The sequence below is a fragment of the Lepus europaeus genome, chromosome 12, assembly GCF_033115175.1.
Source record: "Lepus europaeus isolate LE1 chromosome 12, mLepTim1.pri, whole genome shotgun sequence".
NCBI lineage: Eukaryota > Metazoa > Chordata > Mammalia > Lagomorpha > Leporidae > Lepus > Lepus europaeus.
The window spans coordinates 72,297,985-72,318,852 of record NC_084838.1 but is presented as its reverse complement, the minus strand read 5'-3'; the positions used below and the strand labels follow the sequence as shown (position 1 = coordinate 72,318,852).

Genomic DNA, 20,868 nt, shown 5'->3' with positions numbered 1-20,868 from the left:
ATGCTGAGGCAGAGCAAAGAGAGGCGGCGGTCTTGGAGCTACAAGCCCTGGAACACCTGGGAGAGTGAGGACGCCAACGCCAGCGACAGCGGCCAGCACCGCAGGAGCATCTGCTCCGTGGGCGCCCGTTCTGGCTCGCAGGCCAGCATCCCCCCGTGGATCGAGGGCAACTACAACTACTACATCGAGGAGGATGAGGACGGCGCGGAGGAGGAGGACTGGAAGGAGGACCTGGCCGAGGAGGCCCAGCAGGTGGAGGAAGCCGCCACCGTCCAGCCCGACGAGCACAGCGACACTCCCGCCCAGATGTCCACGCTGAACGTGAACGTGGGCGGCCACAGCTACCAGCTGGACTACTGCGAGCTGGCCAACTACCCCAAGACACGCCTGGGCCGCCTGGCCACCTCCACCAGCCGCAGCCGCCAGCTGGGCTTGTGCGACGACTACGAGGTCCAGACTGACGAATACTTCTTCGACCGCGACCCGGCCGTCTTCCAGCTCATCTACAACTTCTACGTGTCCGGGGTGTTGCTGGTGCGCGACGAGCTGTGCCCGCGCAGCTTCCTGGAGGAGCTGGGCTACTGGGGCGTGCGGCTCAAGTACACGCCACGCTGCTGCCGCATCTGCTTCGAGGAGCGGCGCGACGAGCTCAGCGAGCAGCTCAAGATCCAGCGCGAGCTGCGCGCCCAGGCGCAGGCCGAGGAGGCCGAGGAGCTCTTCCGGGACATGCGCTTCTACGGGCCGCAGCGGCAGCGCCTCTGGAACCTCATGGAGAAGCCCTTCTCGTCCGTGGCCGCCAAGGTCATGGGCGTGGCCTCCAACCTCTTCGTGCTCATCTCGGTCGTGGCGCTGGCGCTCAACACGGTGGAGGAGATGCAGCACCAGCCAGAGCAGGGCACGGGCGGCGGCGACCCGCGGCCCATCCTGGAGCACGTGGAGATGCTGTGCGTGGCCTTCTTCACGCTCGAGTACCTGCTGCGCCTTGTCTCCACGCCCGACCTGCGGCGCTTCGCGCGCAGCGCCCTCAACCTGGTGGATCTGGTGGCCATCCTGCCGCTCTACCTGCAGCTGCTGCTGGAGTGCTTCACTGGGGAGGACCAGGGCCACGGCAAGGGCTCGCAGCGGGAGCACGACCTCGAGACGGTGGGCCGCGTGGGCAAGGTGGGCCAGGTGCTGCGCATCATGCGTCTCATGCGCATCTTCCGCATCCTCAAGCTGGCCCGCCACTCCACTGGCCTGCGCGCCTTCGGCTTCACCCTGCGCCAGTGCTACCAGCAGGTGGGCTGCCTGCTGCTCTTCATCACCATGGGCATCTTCGCCTTCTCCGCCGCCGTCTACTCCGTGGAGCACGACGTGCCCGGCACCAACTTCACCAGCATCCTGCACGCCTGGTGGTGGGCGGCGGTGAGTTCCTCCAGCCTTGAGCTCTTTCCTTCTCTTCCCCAGCCCAGCAGAAGCGTCTCCTGCTTCTCCCTGATGACTGGCCTTTATCATCTGAGCGTTCTCTCCCCAGTGATGGCATGGAGAGAGAGACCATACCATCACCCTCTCCATCCTGTCGCTGCCTCCAGCCCGGAAAATAAAGTTGAATGTTAAAGGGTTGGGGAAACAAACTCCATAAGAAGCAAACAACCAAATTTGTATGGGTCCTTTCAACATCCTAGGCTGGATTTAGTCTAAAAAATAATGACAGGCAGGTGTTAAGAAATATTCATTGTTTGCCGGCGCCGCGGCTCACTAGGCTAATCCTCCGCCTTGCGGCGCCGGCACACCTGGTTCTAGTCCCGGTCGGGGCACCGATCCTGTTCCGGTTGCCCCTCTTCCAGGCCAGCTCTCTGCTGTGGCCCAGGAGTGCAGTGGAGGATGGCCCAAGTGCTTGGGCCCTGCACCCCATGGGAGACTAGGAGAAGCACCTGGCTCCTGCCATCGGATCAGCGCGGTGCGCTGGCTGCAGCGCACCTACCGAGGCGGCGATTGGAGGGTGAACCAACGGCAAAGGAAGACCTTTCTGTCTGTCTCTCTCTCTCTCACTGTCCACTCTGCCTGTCGAAAGAAAGAAAGAAAGAAAGAAAGAAAGAAAGAAAGAAAGAAAGAAAGAAAGAAAGAAAGAAAGAAAGAAAGAAAGAAAGAAAGAAAGAAAGAAAGAAAGAAAGAAAGAAAGAAAGAAAGAAAGAAAGAAAGAAAGAAAGAAAGAAAGAAAGAAAGAAAGAAAAGAAAAGATTCATTGTTCATGGATGCCAGATGCATTCCCATCATTATTTTTTTTTTTTTTTTACCATCTATTGAATAGCTAATTCCTAAATGGCTTAGAAAGCTTACTCACTTAAGCATCTCAACCCTGTGAGGTGGTCATCACAATTTAAAAAAAAAAAAGGTCACGTAGGAAGTGGCTTCAATTTTTAAAAGAAACTAGAGATTTATGAAAGGAAGGAGGTAAGAACTGGCTGAACACTGCCAACTAACTGAAATCCACTGACTTTGGCTGTGGTTAAATCTGAGTATGGAAAGAAGCATCTAAAACTAAAACAACTTCTTTCAGACCAACTCTTATTGCCCCACTTTACAGCTAGAGAAACTGAGGTACAGAGTTTGAATATAGACAGAGCTAGAGATTGCAGAACCAAGACTGAAATCTAAGCTGGTCCAAATGCATGCCCTCCCCACACCCAGCACTTTTCCCTTAGCCTTAGGTTTAGTTTTATTTGTTTTTGCATGCCTGGTTTGTTTAGTTACTTTTTTTTTTTGTCGTCTTTAGCATTTGCCTTTTATGGTAATTTATGACATGTACTCAACTACCTTCATTTCTCCTGCGCTACATAAATCCTACAAAATGATTACTGGTCAAACCTTTTCAGATCAGATGGCATAAAAATATACATAGCAAAGAACTGGATGTATGGTTTCTGTAGTTTTTTAAAGTATATTGCAAATGCCTTTATAGATAGTGAGCAAGTAGAACCAGTTTTCCATGTTAGAAGGTAGTATTTTCACTGACTGTGTCAGAACGTACACTCCGGTGTGATCTTCTGAGGTGAGCCAACCCTGCTTACTACTAACAGCACAGTGAAGCATGAGGAAAGATTAAGAGCACCTGACTGTAGCCCCAGATCTGCAGGAATGAACTGTGACCTTGAAGCGCTGACTGCATCATTCCCTGTTCTCAGTTTCCACATCTCTGCAAGGAGAGGTTGGACCTACAGACCTCTACAGTTCAGTGAATCTGCGTTCCCTTGAAAGCGGAGAGCTCATATGCACACCAGGATTTGTGAGCTTCCTTCCACGATGGTGTGTTGTTAGACTCTTCCCAACGAGCTAGCCAAATGCTATTCCTCTGATCGTACTCCAGGCGATGAAAGGTCATCCCCATAGCAGATAAACCATGTGTACAGATGGGGCTCACGGAAGATAATTTGTCCCTGGCAAATGACGTTTATATTGGAGGTAACTAAAGCAGGCAGGCAAAAGAGCAAATCCACACAGTGATGATATAAAACAAGGTTTTGGGGTTGAATTTCCATTCATCTAAATTTCCAAAAGACTAGGTTACATGGGCATGGGACCTAGTGGACTCTTTTATACTAGTTTTAATCAATAATACTTTATATTAATACACAAAAGGTTAAAAAATATTTTGGCAAGAATTATGTTACTAACACTAGATTTTTACTGTAAAATAATTTCCGTAAGTTAAATGACCATTGATCCCATTTAACTCTCAGTCCATTGAATGTAGAATAAAGTCTCAGAATTTCAAATTATCCCCTTTGTATGTGAACTGAAATAACTGTTCTTAAGATCAGTGGTTTTTTGTTTTTTTTGTTTTGTTTTGTTTTTGTTTTTGTTTTGACAGGCAGAGTGGACAGTGAGAGAGAGAGACAGAGAGGAAGGTCTTCCTTTACCGTTGGTTCACCCGCCAATGGCTGCTGCGGCAGGCACACCACGCTGATCTGAAGCCAGGAGCCAGGTGCTTCTCCTGGTCTCCCATGCGGGTGCAGGGCCCAAGCTCTTGGCCCATCCTCCACTGCACTTCCAGGCCACAGCAGAGAGCTGGCCTGGAAGAGGGGCAACCAGGACAGAATCCAGCGCCCCGACCAGGACTAGAACCCCAGGGTGCCAGCGCCACAGGCGGAGGATTAGCCTATTGAGCCGCGGCACTGGCCAAGATCAGTGTTTTACAAATTTTATAACAAAATTCAAACTACCAGTTTGCACCCAGAATAAATTTTACCAATTATTGCTTTCAACAATGTGAGTTATCTTCTGGGGCCATTATCTTTATCAGGCACTATTTTCACAGGCCAAATTTCATATTTCAACATTTCCATTTACCAACCTTACCCCTTCCCAATCACCTTCATCCATTTTTTCTGATGATCTTTTATATCAGTAAAATCATTATGAATTAGATAAAGACCGACAACATGTATTTGTGCTAAACTAACCTATAAACACAATAGGAGCAATTCTCCTTTAGGATTTTAGGATTGCTCTGTTCCCCAGTGTTCATGTATAATTAATCCACTTATACTCTGTCTCTTCAATTACACTGCATAAGGTTCATATTCTCAATGAACAAAGAGAAAAGAACACCATCAAAATGCAGACAGGATATCTTGGTTCTTTTATGTAGATGTAAAGTGAAAAGATGCAGTATTTCAGAAACAGTTCCTATGTAATTCACAAAAATCCATCTTACTCAGTAAAAAGTTCCTGAGCATCTATAATGTGCCAAGTAGTGTTCTAAGTATTATGGCTACAGTGTGATAAATTAAAAAGTCAAGTTCTGTCTCTTTTGGAGATTACATACTAAGTGGAGAGAGACAAATAATAAATACTCTCAGATACTGGTGTGTTTGCACAATGTAATAGCGTAGAGAGTGATTTGAGCAGTGGAATCTATCTTTGATGGGACAGTCAATAGTTAGGAAAACTGTCCTAAAGAAGACATTCAGATTAAATTTTAACTATGAGAAGAAACTTATCTAAATTGCTACAACTACAACTAAACAGACACCAGCAGTAGAATCCAAAAAGTAACTGTAACCTAGAGGTCTAAAAATATTTTGTTGATAATACATCTCATAGTTTCAAAAATTCAAGCACATACTCATGATAAATGTGTATTAAGGTAATTTGTGTTATTTATTGCCATATCACTGGTGCATCACAAACCACCTCACAGTTCAGTGGCTTAAGTCATCAAGCATTTATTTAGTTCATGAATTTTAAAGGCAGCAATTTAGTCTGGTTTCATCTAGACAGGTCCTTTTATTTGGACTGGTCTCATTCACCCACTGTCTGATGATCAGCTTACTGATAGCTGGGATGAAAGGTGACATTGGACTCCATCTCTGCCATCCCCCAACAGGAATGTGTGCTGGCTGTAGCGGAGAGCAAGAGATAAAGTGAGCCCAAATCTTCCAAGTACTGTCATCAATTTCTGTCCTGTCCTTTGCTCTAGCCGTCAACCCAAGTGAGTCACATGGCCAAACTCAGAGTCAAGGCGCAGGACAGATTACCTCAGCCATAGTAGAAAACCACTGCAAAGTTATAGAGCAAAGAACTTGGGTACAGGAGGATAACTCAGTCCAATAATACAATCATGCTACTGCAGTAATGGATTCCTATTCAGATGCATCATACTCATAAAATACATCTACAGTTTGAAAACTTAAAGATGATTCAAAGGAAAGTATGATTGATCTTCTTTTCTGCCGTTCCAGAGGTATATTCACTTGTCAACTACTCACCCCACATTAGAGACAGATTGTCTAATCCATTGTCCTGTGCATTCTTACATATTCAGACAACTCCAAATCTGACTTGGTTTCAGTAATTTTCCCTGTCTCTAAGCCAAGTATCCTGCAATCTTTCTCTGTAATTCGACTCAAGAGTTTTGGGAGGAGTAGGGTAATTTTCATTATTCTAAAGTCTGCAGCTGCAAAGCAAATCCCTCATGGATGCTACGTCTGCCAACACTCATTCATTAGAATCTAACATAGACTCATCTTACGTGTCTGTCTGATGAAAGTTATTTGTGAGCCCTGATGTAATAAGGGACATATGTAACATGCTAGCCTGCAGTAAGTCTGCCATAAACACAGGCAACCGTATCGGACTGGTTGCTAGTGTTTAGCACATGGAAGCAATAAGCTTTGCTTCCAGACTCACTTTGCAGGGAAAATAAAACAAAAGTGACTGCCTGCCTTCTGGGAAACGGGATAAACTGTGAAACATACACAAGGGTCAACTGCTCTCATCTGGGAGAGCTTCTGAGTATCCAGAAAAATTGGTCCATTCCTGGAGCAGTTGTAGCTACTCTGAGGCTCTCGCATTGCTTGGTAGTGGGAGATGCACAGCACAGCTCAACAAGAACAATCAGCTCCATGATGAAGCTGTCATCATTGGCCTCCAGTGTAGGTATGTTTTAACTAGAAAAGAGCTATTGGAATTTCAACACATTGTTCCTGTTTGAGCTTTCCAGAGCTAGTTTAAACTATGAAAATCAAACAAGGAACTAGGCATGAGCCCATTCCTCCCAAAACTAACAAAAACTCTTTAAAAAGAAAATGTATCTCCCCTGAAGCATCAGGTAGTTGTGCCCCGCTGACCTTGCTCCCATCTCTGTCTCCCTGAAGTATGACGTCATTTACAAGAGTGCTATACTGTAATCAGTGATTGATTGGTGTGAGACACATTTGGAAAGTGAAAACAACCCAAGGTGGGTGTTTCAGAAAGAAAGTTTATAGGCCGGCGCCGTGGCTTAACAGGCTAATCCTCCACCTTGCGGCGCCGGCACACTGGGTTCTAGTCCCGGTTGGGGCGCTGGATTCTATCCCGGTTGCCTCTCTTCCAGGCCAGCTCTCTGTTATGGCCCGGGAAGGCAGTGGAGGACGGCCCAAGTGCTTGGGCCCTGCACCTGCATGCGAGACCTAGAGAAGCACCTGGCTCCTGGCTTCGGATCAGCACGATGCGCCGGCCGTAGCAGCCACTGGAGGGTGAACCAATGGCAAAGGAAGACCTTTTTCTCTGTCTCTCTCTCTCACTATCCACTCTGCCTGTCAAAAAAAAAAAAAAGAAGAAGAAGAAGAAAGTTTATGACATAGGGAAATAGGTATGTCGGTTTAGGAGGTTTGAAGAACAAATAACTGAAAGTGAGATAATCCAGAGATAGGCAACTAAAAGGGTTAGCCATTGGCTGCAAAATTGGGAGATCAAAGAGGAGAAGGTAGTGTTTCTGGAACCTCCCAGTACACAGGTGGAGCAGCCAGTAGGTTGATGTTGTAGGGACTCCTAAGATAGTGTAGTGAGGTTGCAAGCAGGAGTGCTGACAACGGTCTGAGCTTTAACTATCTGCTGTTGGTGGAGGGATCGTGACAGGGAGAAACCATAACCAGCAAGAGAGACAAGGTTGTCTTGATCCCACCTTGCAGTCTCCCAAAAGTATCTCTCATTGACAGAGCATCACCAAAAGACAGCTGGGAAGGCAATCTTAGAAATGTGGTTTGTAGATGCTTAGTCACAGAATTACAGACCAACACCCAGAAGAGGGCCCCACCTGGGAGAGAGAGACAACCAGTGAACACAGAGACAACCAGTGAACACAGGGCACCGAAGATGTCAGAGTTCTCATGGCTCCTTCAGGAATAGCACAGGAGCTAGCAACAGGACAAAAGCTGTTAGGCACTGCTGGGACTTTTTGGAGAGATCTCCTTTTATATCCTTGTATGTTCCTCCACTTCAGTGTACCCGAGTGGAGTACAATAGAATTGTAGATGGCAGGGAGAAGTACTAAGTGAGCCAAGGATGTGGAGGGCACCACCACGTGTACCTTTCTGTGTCAACATAACTAGATGTCCAACTAGAATTGGTGGTTTTGCTTTAGCTTATGTATACCTTCCCCTCCCCCACACACATTGTCCTATTTACATAACTGTCAGAACCCTAATAAACACATAAGGGTTGTTTTTCTCTTCAAGGTGATTACCCATGACTTCATTCCAACAGTGCTTCCACTAATCAAAACATTCTTTGAATTCCACTGAGGAATTATGTTCAGAGCCTGTGACATGGCCACTGGCTCCTTTGTCATTGTGCTCAATCTTTCCCTTTTTGAGGCTGGATCCAATATTTAAAATAATTACAAGACATTCAAGGTTAGGATTGACACCCAGACTTAACCACGAAAGTGGACATGATAATTTACATCATAGTCCTGTCACTGAATCTTCTTCAGATCATAACTCAAAAGAGGAATTCCAAGAATATTTGTTGCAACGGTAGCACCATGAAGTATGGCCTTGGAAGTTGATTCCCATGAAGGACAACAGCCTTGAGATGGGGAATAACTCAGTCTTTGCTACCCAAAAGCATTTTTTTGGGGGAAAACCACAAGTATTTTGAAAAAATCAACTTTATTCCTTGGGATCCTAATACCTAGATATGTGGACTAGCAGGAGGCAATCTATGCATAGTTCATTATGAGAGAAACAGACATTCCTTTTGGTATGAGAAATCCAAGTAGACTTAGTTCAAAGTTTTAGAGGAACACTTGACGCCTGTCCTCCTGTTTGGCAGGCCAGGATCTGCTGATCAGTGAATGAGCTGCTGGGAGAAGGGTACATTCTGCCTTTTGGGAACCAAGGCAAAGGAAAATATGTAACTTTCTAGTTTTTAGAGTGCCTGAGTCAGCCAGTTTTTTTTTTTTTTTTTCAGGATATTAAGATAGATTTCAGACATTTTGGTCATATTTCCAAACCCAACTCCTTCTAAAATGAGAACTCACTTTGAGGTCAGTTGGGTCAGGCTGAGGCCTCCAGTTTTTAATGTCCATCTAGGGAGAAATGGCTTGGCCTGCAAAATGTAGAGAAAAGGTTCCCTCAAGCCCAGTAATTCCAAGTCCTTTCCAGAGCCAAGGAGCAAGAAACAGAGCACTTGTTGAATGCATTTATCCACAAAGCAGACAATGCGTATCAAGTGTGCATCTTCGAACAACCTCTGGGGGACCAGTCACACAACCACCTAGCAGAAGAGTCCTTTTCTCTAAAAACAGAGATCCAATACAGACAAAAATATTTAGACCATATTATATGCATCAAACCTTTAAGCCAATTTTCTTTGCTTTTGACTTTTCACTCAAAGTTCAGCCAAAAAAATAAAAAAGGTTAGGGGGTCAAGCAAAGCCAGTGTGGGGATCAATCACAAATTTAAAATAAGCACTTTGAAACACTTTCTCTTAATTTCCTTCCGCTGTATCCTCCCCTTCTACCTCTGCACACCAGCATCACGCCCCACAGCATCCCCCACTCCCATTTCCAATCCCCAATCCTCAAATGGCCTCCGTGTTGGTTGGATTCATGGGTATTTCATATCCTGTAACTACCCTGCTGCCACTTAACTCATATTCAAAAATCCCTGTTAGCCTCCTCCAGGGAAAACTGATTGAACTAGATGTTTAAACAGAGGTGTGAGTGATAGTGCTAGTGACTGTTGGCGCTATTGTGCAGCTTGCACACCTGGCTTTTGCTGTGGCCAGTGACGAGTGTGTGTGCACACACAAGCAGATGTTGAGATAAACCATCAAGCTCACTGGATCATTGCCTCTTGTTTGGAACCCTTTGGTTCCAAAGTAGGAAAAGGAGATTCTTCGAGCCCATGGGCGCCCCATCTACGCCCCCTCACACCGCGTTCAGCAGGCACCTAGTCAGCAAAGCATAGGTGAAGTTTCTGGTGTAGAATGTGCTCAGTAAATACCGTTGTGTTGTCTGCCTCCCCTGAGCCGGAGCCAACTCTAAGTCGTGGGGTCCCTGTCTGTGCGGATACAACACACATACTGACACTACTGCTCACACTCCGGCTGTCAGGTAGTCCTTCAACTCCTACACAAACCCTGGGAGGTAGGTACGGTTTCTGTCCATTGCCAGAAGTTGACACTGAAGCAGAGAAACTTTAGCTGACTTGCCCAACTAACCCAGCTGGAAAGAGTTTCCTTAGGCACATCCACACCATCCTACCTCTTTGATGCTTACTTTTACTCATCCGCTGTGGGAATGAATACCAATAAGCAGAAAATGCCCATTTCTCACTGGAAACAGAGCAGTGGCCCTGACACGCGACCTCCCCAAAGATGTCAGGCATCCTTCCCTTTAGTAAGGGCTGAGTGGAGCAGTGGTTCTCATCAGCTCTACCAGATTGGCCTCAGAGGTTCACTTCTCCACGTCCTTCTAATTGACCAACGGTTGTAAGTTCAAGCTAATCGTAAAAGCATCAAAACAAAAATGTTCACATTTCAAAGGTGAAGGCCACCTCAGTATCAGTCAGTGGGACTACCTTGCATGCTTTACTGCCATCTGCTGAAAGACTGTGGTGACAACCAGACACATCTATGAAGCACAGAGCGCCCCCCAGAGTTGTGCACGCAAACATTTTACAACTGTAAGCAACAGTCCTGCTTCAGGGGCCTTTAGTAATTCAGTCAATAGTCTGGGGACCAAAGGCAGTACACGAAGCATAAAAAACAGTCCCGAGAGATTCTCCCAGGATTTTCTCTGGCAGCAGTAACTGGTAACTAGTCCCATGGGCATCTGCATTTTGAAACAGGAGCTTGTTAACCTAAATAAATCTCTAATTAGTGGGATTCAAGGCAGTGTGACAAGAATGATGGGAAAAAAACCAAGCAGTGAGAATATATTTTTGGTCGATGATGTCTTACAAAAGTGCCTTTGCAAAATAATGAGTATGTGTCTCCCCTGACACCAGCAATTAAGGCACCTTCATATAAAATATCTCATTTGAACTACAGAACATTTTCTAAGTATTATAATTGTCTCCACTCTACAGATGAGAGAAGGACAATGAGGGAGTGTAATATCTTTTGTGTTCCTGGTATTGTGTCAGCATTCATTCCCTTATTTCATCTTCGTAATCCTCAGAGTTAGCTTGTCTCCTGTCTTATACGAATAAACCAAGGTTTAGTGAGTCTGAATGTTTTGTCCAAGGTTATTCAGGGGGAAGGGTCAGAGTCGAGACTTGAACCCTGGTCTGACTGGTGCTATGCCCAAACTCTTTCCAGAATATCCATGATGCAAGCATCCCAGGCACCCCCTGTACTAACACTGGCCCCAGCTGGGTGGGAGAGGCAAAGAGCAGCATTCACTGTGCATGTTGTTTCTATTAACCCTTTAAAGGGGGTAGTGGTTCTCCTATGAACATTTGGGCATTAGCGTCAGGATTTAAAACAAACTCTCTCTACAGATTTCTAGGTAGCTCCTAAAGCTGGCTGTGTGAGGAGCTGTTATCCTTCTTAGGATCACCTGCAAGGACACAGAAGAGACTTTCCTCTCTGCTTGTTTCCTTTGCTTCTTCATCACAGAGCTAACAATTCCCCCTGCTTTCCCCCTGTACAGGTGAGCATCTCCACTGTGGGCTATGGAGACATGTACCCTGAGACCCACCTGGGCAGGCTTTTTGCCTTCCTTTGCATTGCTTTTGGGATCATTCTCAACGGGATGCCCATCTCCATCCTCTACAACAAGTTCTCCGACTACTACAGCAAGCTCAAGGCTTACGAGTACACTGCCATTCGTCGGGAGAGGGGAAAGGTGAACTTCATGCAGAGAGCCAGAAAGAAGTTGGCCGAGTGTTTGGCTGGAAGCAACACACAGCCCACTCCAAGACAAGCTAATTAATATTTGGTGGGACAGGTGTCTGGTAGGTCCCATGAACTTCAAGTCTTCGTAACTCATCCCCCCACAAAATTAATTTATTTGAAAGGCACAGTATCAGAGGGGATGAGTCAGGGTGTGGGCAGGGGGAGTCAGACAGACAAATCTTCCATCTGCTGGTTCACTCCCCAAATGGCCACAATGTCTGGGGTTGGTCCAGAAGGAAGCCAGGAGCCAGAAACTCCATTGGCGTCTCCCACATGGGTAGGTGGCACAGGCCCAAGTACTTGGAACATCACCACCTGCTTTCCCAGGCCAATTAACAGGAAGCTGTATTGGAACTGGAGCACCAAGGAGTCAAACCATCACTCCAATAGGGAATACTGGCATCCCAAGCAGTGGCTTAACCTGCTGTGCCACAACACTGACCCCCATCACTCCCTTGTTGTTCTTAAAAGCATCACGAATGGCCACCAAAGGACATGGGAGGCAGATGTACACAAAGGGCATTCAGTTCACAAACTTCTACCTCTAGAAATGCTCACTTTGCACCCAACACAGAACACCTTATCTTGTTCTGTAACTGTGCAACATGTCAGTCCGACCTTCCTAATGACACTGATGCTGGATGCTTTTTTTTTTTTTTTTTTTTTTGGACAGGCAGAGTTAGTGAGAGAGAAAGACAGACAGAAAGGTCTTCCTTCCGTTGGTTCACCCCACAAATGGCCACTACGGCCGGCGCTGCGCCGATCCAAAGCCAGGAGCCAGGTGCTTCTCCTGGTCTCCCATGCGGGTGCAGGGCCCAAGCACTTGGGCCATCCTCCACTGCACTCCCTGGCCACAGCAGAGAGCTGGACTGAAAGAGAAGCAACCGGGACAGAATCCGGCGCCCCAACCGGGCCTAGAACCCTGGGAGCTGGTGCCGCAGGCGGAGGATTAGCCTAGTGAGCCACGGCGCCGGCCATGTTGGATGCTGCTTAAGAGAAGCAACACCTTAGATTGCTCTTAAAGCTTCTCATGTCATCCAGCTCACTCAGTATTTTGGGGCTTGAGTTTACTTGAAAATAATTTCCTTACCTAATGACAAAGAACGGTCTTAATCTTCCAAAGACAGGGAGTGTTGTAGCAGGAATTACATATGCTTTGGCGTTATACCAGCCTCTATCAGAATCCCAGATCTACCAGGTGGACAGTTTGGGGTGTGTCCCTTTAACCCCCTCAGCCTCATTTTCTTCAACTGTACAATGTAGGTTAACACCTAGCATGTAATATGAATGGGATATTGCATAGAATATTTATAAGTGCTCAATAAAGGACTAGCTGTTAAAATCGTGTAAATGTGTATTGTCTTATAGATTCTCTAGACCAGTACTTCTCAAAGGTGGTTTCACTCCCCAGAGGGCAAACACCAGAGATGTTCCAGTTGTTTATGTTTCCGAATGCCACCACTGTGAGGGAGGATATGGGGCGTCCAGCGACTGGTAGGTAGGGGCCTAGAATGCTGCTAGGCATGCTACAGTGCGCAGGACACACACACACACACACACACCAACCGTGTCACCCAAAATGTCAACAGTGCCAACAACGAACACAGGACTCGTCACATTTGACCCGAAGATCTGTGTGCTATTTGCCTTGAAAGGAGCCTCAACCCTGTCCTCATTTCTCTGCCGCCTTTTCTTCTTTCCACGAAACAGAAGGAAAACCAAACAAAACCTCTCTCCTTTGCACCATTGCTCTGGGCCAAGCCCTGAACAAAGGGATCCAAATCAGGTGGCGCCGACTGTGCATTGGAAAACCAGTGGCCACAGGAAGCCATTGCTTTCTCCCTGCAGCCATGTCCTCACCATTCCTTCCTCCCTCCGTGGGGCTATTGGAAACCGAGGATTTGAAAATGCAAAGTGCGTTTGAATGGAGCATGCGCACACAGCGCTCCTGTAACTGGGGTTTGCCTTGCTGATCAATTCACCCCTGGACAGGCCTGAGCCTTCTCTTCTGTCATGAAAGCAGGAGTCGACTTGACTCATCGAATGTGTCCTCCAGGGACAGGCACCGTGGGTTGGGTGTACACCGTATAACTCCAGTCAAGCTGGAGTGTAACACATTCCTTTTGAATTTAGAGCTTAGAGGCTTAGCGGTTGAATTAATTCAACCACAGTTTTGCAGCCAGGAAATGGTGGGCCCAGCTCCAAGCCCAGGTCTGTGTGGTCCCCGACGCTCTGGCTGGAGTGCAGACTTGGGGTTCTCAACCTGGCTCAGCGTCACCTGGGGGGCTTTTGTGGGGCTCTGCTCCCAGTTATCTGCGACTACAGGTCTGGGTTATAGCCCAAGAATTTGCATTTCTTAAGAGCTGCAGGTGGCTGGTGGTCCCAGCCTCGGGCCTAAATCACCTGGCTCCACCCCTCCCATGAGGAGCAGTGATCATGAAACTAGGTGGCAGCTGAGAAAACCGGCACTCGGATTTTACTCCCTCCCCCTTACTCCCAAGCGTTCTTACCATCAGCATAAATGACTTGGTTTCTGAAGCGTGACCCAGTGCCTACTGTTGTAAGGTGGCCAGATAAAGTACCGCACGCCAAGGTGTCCTGGTGTGTTTTGTGCTGTTGTAAGCGGACACTACAGACTGGGTAATGTATAAAGAACCGAAATATATTTCTTACATTTCTGGAGGCTGGCAGTCAATACTCAAGGTGCCTGCAGGTCCGGCTGCCCGGGGAGCGTGGCTCTCTGCTTCCAAGGTGGTGCCCCTGAGCTGCCTCTCCCGGAGGAAAGGAATGCTGCCTCCTCACATGGACCTGGAGGAGGGGAAAGCTCACTGAAGCCCTGGGAAGCCTCTGTTATAAAGGCCTTCCCCCTCCTCGTGGGCCTCCCAAGGCCTCATCACCTCTTAAAGACCCCTCCTCTTAATTCTGTCACAATGACAACACCTGTACCTTGGAGGAGCCCCATTCCAGCCACAGCACCAGGCAAATGTGAATTTCAGACAAACAACAAATCATGTTTGCAAACACTGCCCCAGATACTATATGCTATATACTTCCACTAGAAAGTTACTATATATCTGACATTCGAATTTAGTTGGGTGTCCTACATGTTTTTCTGCTAAATCTGGTAGTCCTCTACTATTGCTTTTGGAAGCAAAGTTTGCTCGGAAGAATGGCAATGACCCCTCACGTCCTAAAACCCTGCAGGAACAGCAGGTGCAGGGAAGACTTCTTTTCCCTCTCACCATGAAGAAGAGTTAGGCATTTCCAAGCAGTCTCCCTGCCAGAGTCTCATAAACAGTCCCAACTTGCAGGAGGTCCAGAGCACAGCTTAAGTAACCACCTGACCCGCTCAACACAGCAGCCAGCCCTTCCAGGCCCCTCCAGCTTCCTGCTCTTCTGAGGGCTCCCAGGGCGGGGTTTGTTGACAGAGCACATCTGCTGGGGAATAGACAAGGCCGCTCTCATCCCTCCCTCTGCCGGAGGCGTAGGGAAGATGACCCAGACCTGCCCAGCAGAACAGACTCCCTGAGAGAAAGGAGTGGGGCCAGCAGGGGGAAGGCTGGCCGAGGTCTTGATGACAGAGATGGACTCTTCCAGGTCCCTGGGAGGAGAGCTAGTACAAGGCGGTGGGCTCCCTCCTCCGAAGCCACATCCGCTCCGCCAGCTGTACACTGCCTCCCCAGCGAGGGAAACCAACAGAAGGGAGTTAACACAGAGCATTTCCTGAGCCTCCCGGTGCACCAGCACACAACTGACATTATTTCATTGACTTCTTCAACGGCCCTATGTAGGAAGTTTCAAGATGGCCACCTTCACAGGCTGAGCCCTGATGACCTGGCTCTTCCGAGTCCTGAGAGGTCGAGCCATGTGAAAGTACCCTGTTCATCAAAAACAGCCGAGTCTTGGCATTTTCTCACGGTATAACCTAAGGGGTGTGTGATTATTGCATGTCTCTGAGCTTCAGTTTCTGCACTGATAACATGGAGATAACAGTGTGCTTTAGATTGCAGGGGTAATTAAATGGTATAGTGTATATATTTAAACTACTGGCACACTATTTGGCACATGTCAAGTACTAAATAAATGGGGGCCATTAGCATCATCATGACGATCATCACTATTTTGCTAGTGGCACAAGAAAACTGTAAGCCCAGGTAAAGTCATTTGTCACCAAGAAAGGAGTCCGTGGATGAAGACAGCTGTTAAATTCTATAGCCAGGGGCCGGCGCTGTGGCATAACAGGTTAAGCCCAAATGGGGACTGGTTTGAGTACTGGCTGCTCCACTTTCGATCCTAATGGCCTGGGAAAGCAGTGGAAGATGGCCCAAGTCCTTGTGGGAGGAGGCCACCGCACCAATGTGAGAGACCCTGAAGAAGTTCCCGGCTCCTGGTTTCGGACTGGCCCAGCTCCAGCCATCCCAGCCACTTAGGGAGTGAACCAGTGGACGGAAGATTCTCTCTGCTTCTGCCTCTCCCTCTAACTCCACCTTTCAAGTAAAATAAATAAATCTTTAAAAAAAAGAAAAGAAAAAAAAAAAGTCCTATAGCCAGCTCCACAGCCCATCCGGAACTCTGTATGGCAATCTAAACCAATCTAGGCCGGCACCACGGCTCAATAGGCTAATTCTCCACCTGTGGCGCTGGCACACCAGGTTCTAGTCCCAGTCAGGGCACCAGATTCTGTCCCGGTTGCCCCTCTTCCAGGCCAGCTCTTTGCTATGGCCCGGGAGTGCAGTGGAGGATGGCCCAAGTGCTTGGGCCCTGCACCCCATGGGAGACCAGGAGAAGCACCTGGCTCCCAGCTTCAGATCAGCGCGGTGTGCCGGCCGCAGCGGCCATTGGAGGGTGAACCAACGGTAAAGGAAGACCTTCCTCTCTGTCTCTCTCTCTCTCTCTCTGTCCACTCTGCCTGTCAAAAAAAAAAAAAAAAAAAAAAAAAGACTTAAAAAAAAAAATAAACCAATCTATAAATGGAAACGTTACGGTCTGAGCCAGCAGCCACCAGCCACATGTGGCCCTTGAGCATTTGAAACGCACACAGTGTGGCTCTGGAACTAATTTTGTTTTACTTCATTCTAATTCATTGCATTTGAAGTAGACTAGATGTTACTGTTCTGGAGAATGCAGATAGAGGCCATTCTGCCCTCATGGGGGCATCTGTTTTGAGGGCAGGAGTGGTATTTGGCCTTTTGTGGGAAGTTGAATCAAGGAAAGAAAATGGGGCCGGTGTTGTGGCGTAAGGGTTGGGCCCCTGCCTGTGATGCCAGCTTCCCATATGGGCGCCAGTTCAAGACCCGGTGGCTCCACTTCTAATCCAGCTCCCTGCTAATGCAGGGAGAGCAGCAGAAGATGGCCCAACTGTGTGGGCCCCAGCACCCTTGTGGAAGGTCCAGAAGCAGCTCTGGGCTCCTGGCTTTGGCTTGGCCCTGCCCTGCCCTGGCTGTTGCAGCCATTTGAGCAGCAGATGAAAGATCTGTCTGTGCCTCTGCCTTTCAAATAAATAAAAGAATGAATAAATAAATCTTAAAAAAATAAAGCATTACAGTCCCCCTGTTCTCTCCCAGAAGTTAGAATGGGTTTTCTGGCTAAGACATACAGCACTAGAAACACAGGTTGTCAGTATGATCACTAGGCTGGAATGGCCTCCTTTGGTAAGGAGGAAAACAAAATCTTTGAGAACACAAGCAACAACACTGGAAAAGCATCACCTTCTCATTTCACTGGGTCCCAGTCTTCACCCTGAGGGGCTGTTGGGCTCTCTCAGCTGCGCCAACCTAAGGCCATATGCATCACCTTGTTAAATTTCTAACCCAGGAAGCGTCAAAAGTACTTCCTTTGCTTTAACTCAGCTTCAAGGAATTAAGCAGACAGGTTCACACGAAACCATCCCTTAAAATTAGGGAAGACAGGTCATCACTGACAAAAAATGGGAAGCAAAACCTGCCAGGTTTACAAAGATTCTGGGTCCAGAAAAACAGGTTTAAGATTTGTGGAGCTTCAAACTCCCTCTCCCAGGCTGATGCCCTGGCCCCCTCCCATCAAGACGAATGTGGTGCCTGCACCCCAGTGTTCCATCCACGCTCTCCTCTGATGTGACAACTCCAAGACTCACCTGATCTTTGCAGTCTGCTTTCTGTGTCTACTATGGGCTAGATTTCTCCACATGTCTTTCTCAGCCATTATTGACCCTTTCCTGCCGGGAAGTATAGCCCAGGGGATCTGTCTTGCTGCTCCCATGCCTGCATCACCCAGGCGCCAAACCTTGAGCTCAGCCTGTTGAGAGGAGAGAAACGCTGGGTGTGTATTTCCTGTCCTTTCCCTGTCCAGCATAGTCATGGCTCCCTGCCCAGCCATCTTTTTCCAGAAAACACCTTTGCCTCCGCTTGTCCCTCTAGGCCTAAGAGTGCTAATGGCCTCCCACTGCTGATCCTCCTACAGTATTACAGCCCCCTTGTCAGTTCCCTTCATCCTGGCTGCACCTAGGTAAATAGAATCTTTTTGGCCACCTCTTCAATTAAACCCCCTGAGTGTGCCATCCATTTCCTGCTGCAACTTTGATGAATACACCCTTTGTATTTTAAGAATGATCCATTGTATTCTCCAGAATCACAACCAAAGATAAGCGATGTTTATCTGACAATTGTGCCACTCCAGACTGAGAAACACCGCCTTTGGATTTAGAAGCCAACAAGCACATCCAGCACACTGATGACGGGCAGGGCAGTGAGGACTGTCACCCTAATGCTAATAAATGATTTACCCTTCCTATCAAAGGCTTCCAGCAATGCCCTGCCTGGGAGCAGCTTCCAATGATTCAATCTGTTCTCTTCCATAACCTCATTCCACACATACAAATGAATTTCCATGAATCTATGATGGCAGAATGTGCATCAAATCAGTCGGAATATATGCAACCGGGAGCAGAAGTTTTGGTGCCCGCTGAGGACATCAAGAAATCATCTTGGCTGGACTCCTACCTTCAGTCAGGCTTATTAATGTTGCTTTGCAGGTGATATTACTGCAACTCAGAGAAGTTAGGACAAATGCCCAGAGATGTACCTGTGCTGCCAGCCCTGCCCTTCCTTTGTCTCGAACAGACACTGCTAGTCCATCCCATCACTCTTTCCTGTTGCAATGGCTTCTCACCGCCGTTCACCAGCAAGTGGCACAAACCTGCCAGAGCTGACGCGCAGGACCTGTTTGCCATCCAGGTAAGGATTCAGACATTAAAACCCAGGAAGAGGAACTAGAAATCAGTCTCCTCCATCTTCCAGGGCCCTGCTGTTTTTGACTGATTTCCTATATATCCACAGAACTGGTTGCACACTATGGTTCTGCTATCCTTAGTGTCTGGTAGGCTCTGGTGAATGAACTTCCATGAGCCTCAATTTCTGTATTATAACAGGGTGATTAAGAACTCCTTATTGTGATAATAAATTGATATGAAAGTGTTGGGTAGGAAGTCCAAAATGAACTATGTGTGTGTGACAAAGGCCTAAGGAATTGACATCTAGTTCCAGCATCCGCATCTCAAAGTCATCCCCAAACCTTCCAGGTGCAGCTCAGTATCTGCACTTCACACGTCCTGCCCGGATCCTGATGACCTTCCAGGGGGTCCTGCCCCTTCTACCCAATAACCATCCTTCCTCTAAGGCGGGGCAACACTAGCCAGGCTTCCCCTGTCTGATAACTTCAGGGGGAAACTTTTGTTCGGGAGGGGAAGGAGAGGGGGAGGGAAGGCAAGACCCATCCCCTTAAAAGCCCCAGCCTAAATGTAAACTGCACTCTCTCTCTCAGGTCCTGTCTGGAGAGGTGCCCATCCATTCTTACGGATGTCCCTACCCTAATAAATCTTGCTATGTTACTTTCCACTACTGTCTCATGCCTGAATTCTTTCTTGCGTGAAGACAAGGACCCTTTACTTCTCTGGTAACAAGAGTACTTCCAAAAGGTCATGGAATTCAAATCTAAGTTTATTTTGGTACAATATACTCTGAAAACCATGCGTAGTTTTTACATAATATACATTTCCTATAAAATTTTTGAAGACCCCCCTCATTTGCATGATTTTTTTAAAAAATTGCTACGAAATAAACTTTTGATTTCATTTTCCACACTTTTTTTTTTTAAGCAGTGGGGAGAGAAAAAGAGAGCTTCTATTTGCTAGTTCACTTCCCAAATGCTCGTAATGGTTCCTGGTTGGGACTGAAGCTGGGAGGTGGGAACTCAATCCAGATGTCCCAAACAGGCTACAGAGACCTGGGCACAAAAACCATTATGGCGGGCCGGCGCCGTGGCTTAACAGGCTAATCCTCCACCTTGTGGCGCTGGCACACCGGGTTGTAGTCCCGGTTGGGGTGCCGGATTCTGTCCCTGTTGCCCCTCTTCCATACCAGCTCTCTGCTGTGGCCTGGGAGTGCAGTGGAGGATGGCCCAAATGCTTGGGCCCTGCACCCGCATGGGAGACCAGGAGAAGCATCTGGCTCCTGGCTGCGGATCAGCAAGATGCGCTGGCCGCAGCAGCCACTGGAGGGTGAACCAGCGGCAAAAAGGAAGACCTTTCTCTCTGTCTCTCTCTCACTATCCACTCTGCCTGTCAAAAAAAAAAAACAAAAAAAAAACAAAACAAAAAAAAACCCACTATGGCTGCCTTCCGCTGTCTGCATTAACAGGAAGCTGGAGTCAGGAGCAGAGCCAAGGATCAAGCCCAGGTACTGTGATATGGAAGCAAAACTATCTTAACTGGCTACCAGTTAAGATATTAAGTTAAGCCAGATGCCTGCCCTCCACAAACCATGTGAAGTACTCTCTTCCCTGAATGTCCAATACCTGGCATTATCTATCACAGGTATCCAGTGCACTATTCCTTTTTCTAAACATCACATCAGTGACATATGCTATCCAGTGTGAGTCCCTCGATGGTGGTCTGCAGTCATAAAGGCATTCACAAACATTTTAGCTTTCCCGGAGGTCCCATGGCCAAATGGATTCCTTGGCCCAGCAAATGTGACCACAAGAAACAGATGTTACTTCTGAGAAGAAGCACTGAGTTGCTGCTTCACTACTCCAGTCCTCTTTCCTATGTTCTTGTAATAAGGATGTCCAGAGGGAGCACCCATGAGCCAAGAGTGCTGGGTGACAGTGCTGAGTACATCCTGTGTTGGACAGAAAGTCTGAGTGTGCGGGCTGGTGCTATGGTGCAGTGGGTTAAAGCCCTA

General features: G+C 47.6%; 1 protein-coding gene across 1 annotated transcript; it reads left to right on the top strand.

Annotated features, from left to right (window-relative positions):
• On the top strand, positions 1 to 11,687 carry KCNV2 (potassium voltage-gated channel modifier subfamily V member 2). The gene is made up of 2 exons (XM_062207058.1): positions 1 to 1,404; positions 11,406 to 11,687. The coding sequence occupies exons 1-2, from the start codon at positions 1 to 3 to the stop codon at positions 11,685 to 11,687; spliced, it is 1,686 nt and encodes a 561-aa protein (XP_062063042.1).
• The last annotated feature ends 9,181 nt before the right edge of the window (positions 11,688 to 20,868 follow it).

What these genes read in the sequence shown, in the direction of transcription:
- KCNV2 (XM_062207058.1), top strand. Translation starts at nt 1, where the DNA reads ATGCTGAGGCAGAGCAAAGAGAGGCGGCGGTCTTGGAGCTACAAGCCC. An exon ending in ACGCCTGGTGGTGGGCGGCG is followed by an intron (nt 1,405 to 11,405) that starts GTGAGTTCCTCC and finishes CCCCCTGTACAG; the next exon opens with GTGAGCATCTCCACTGTGGG.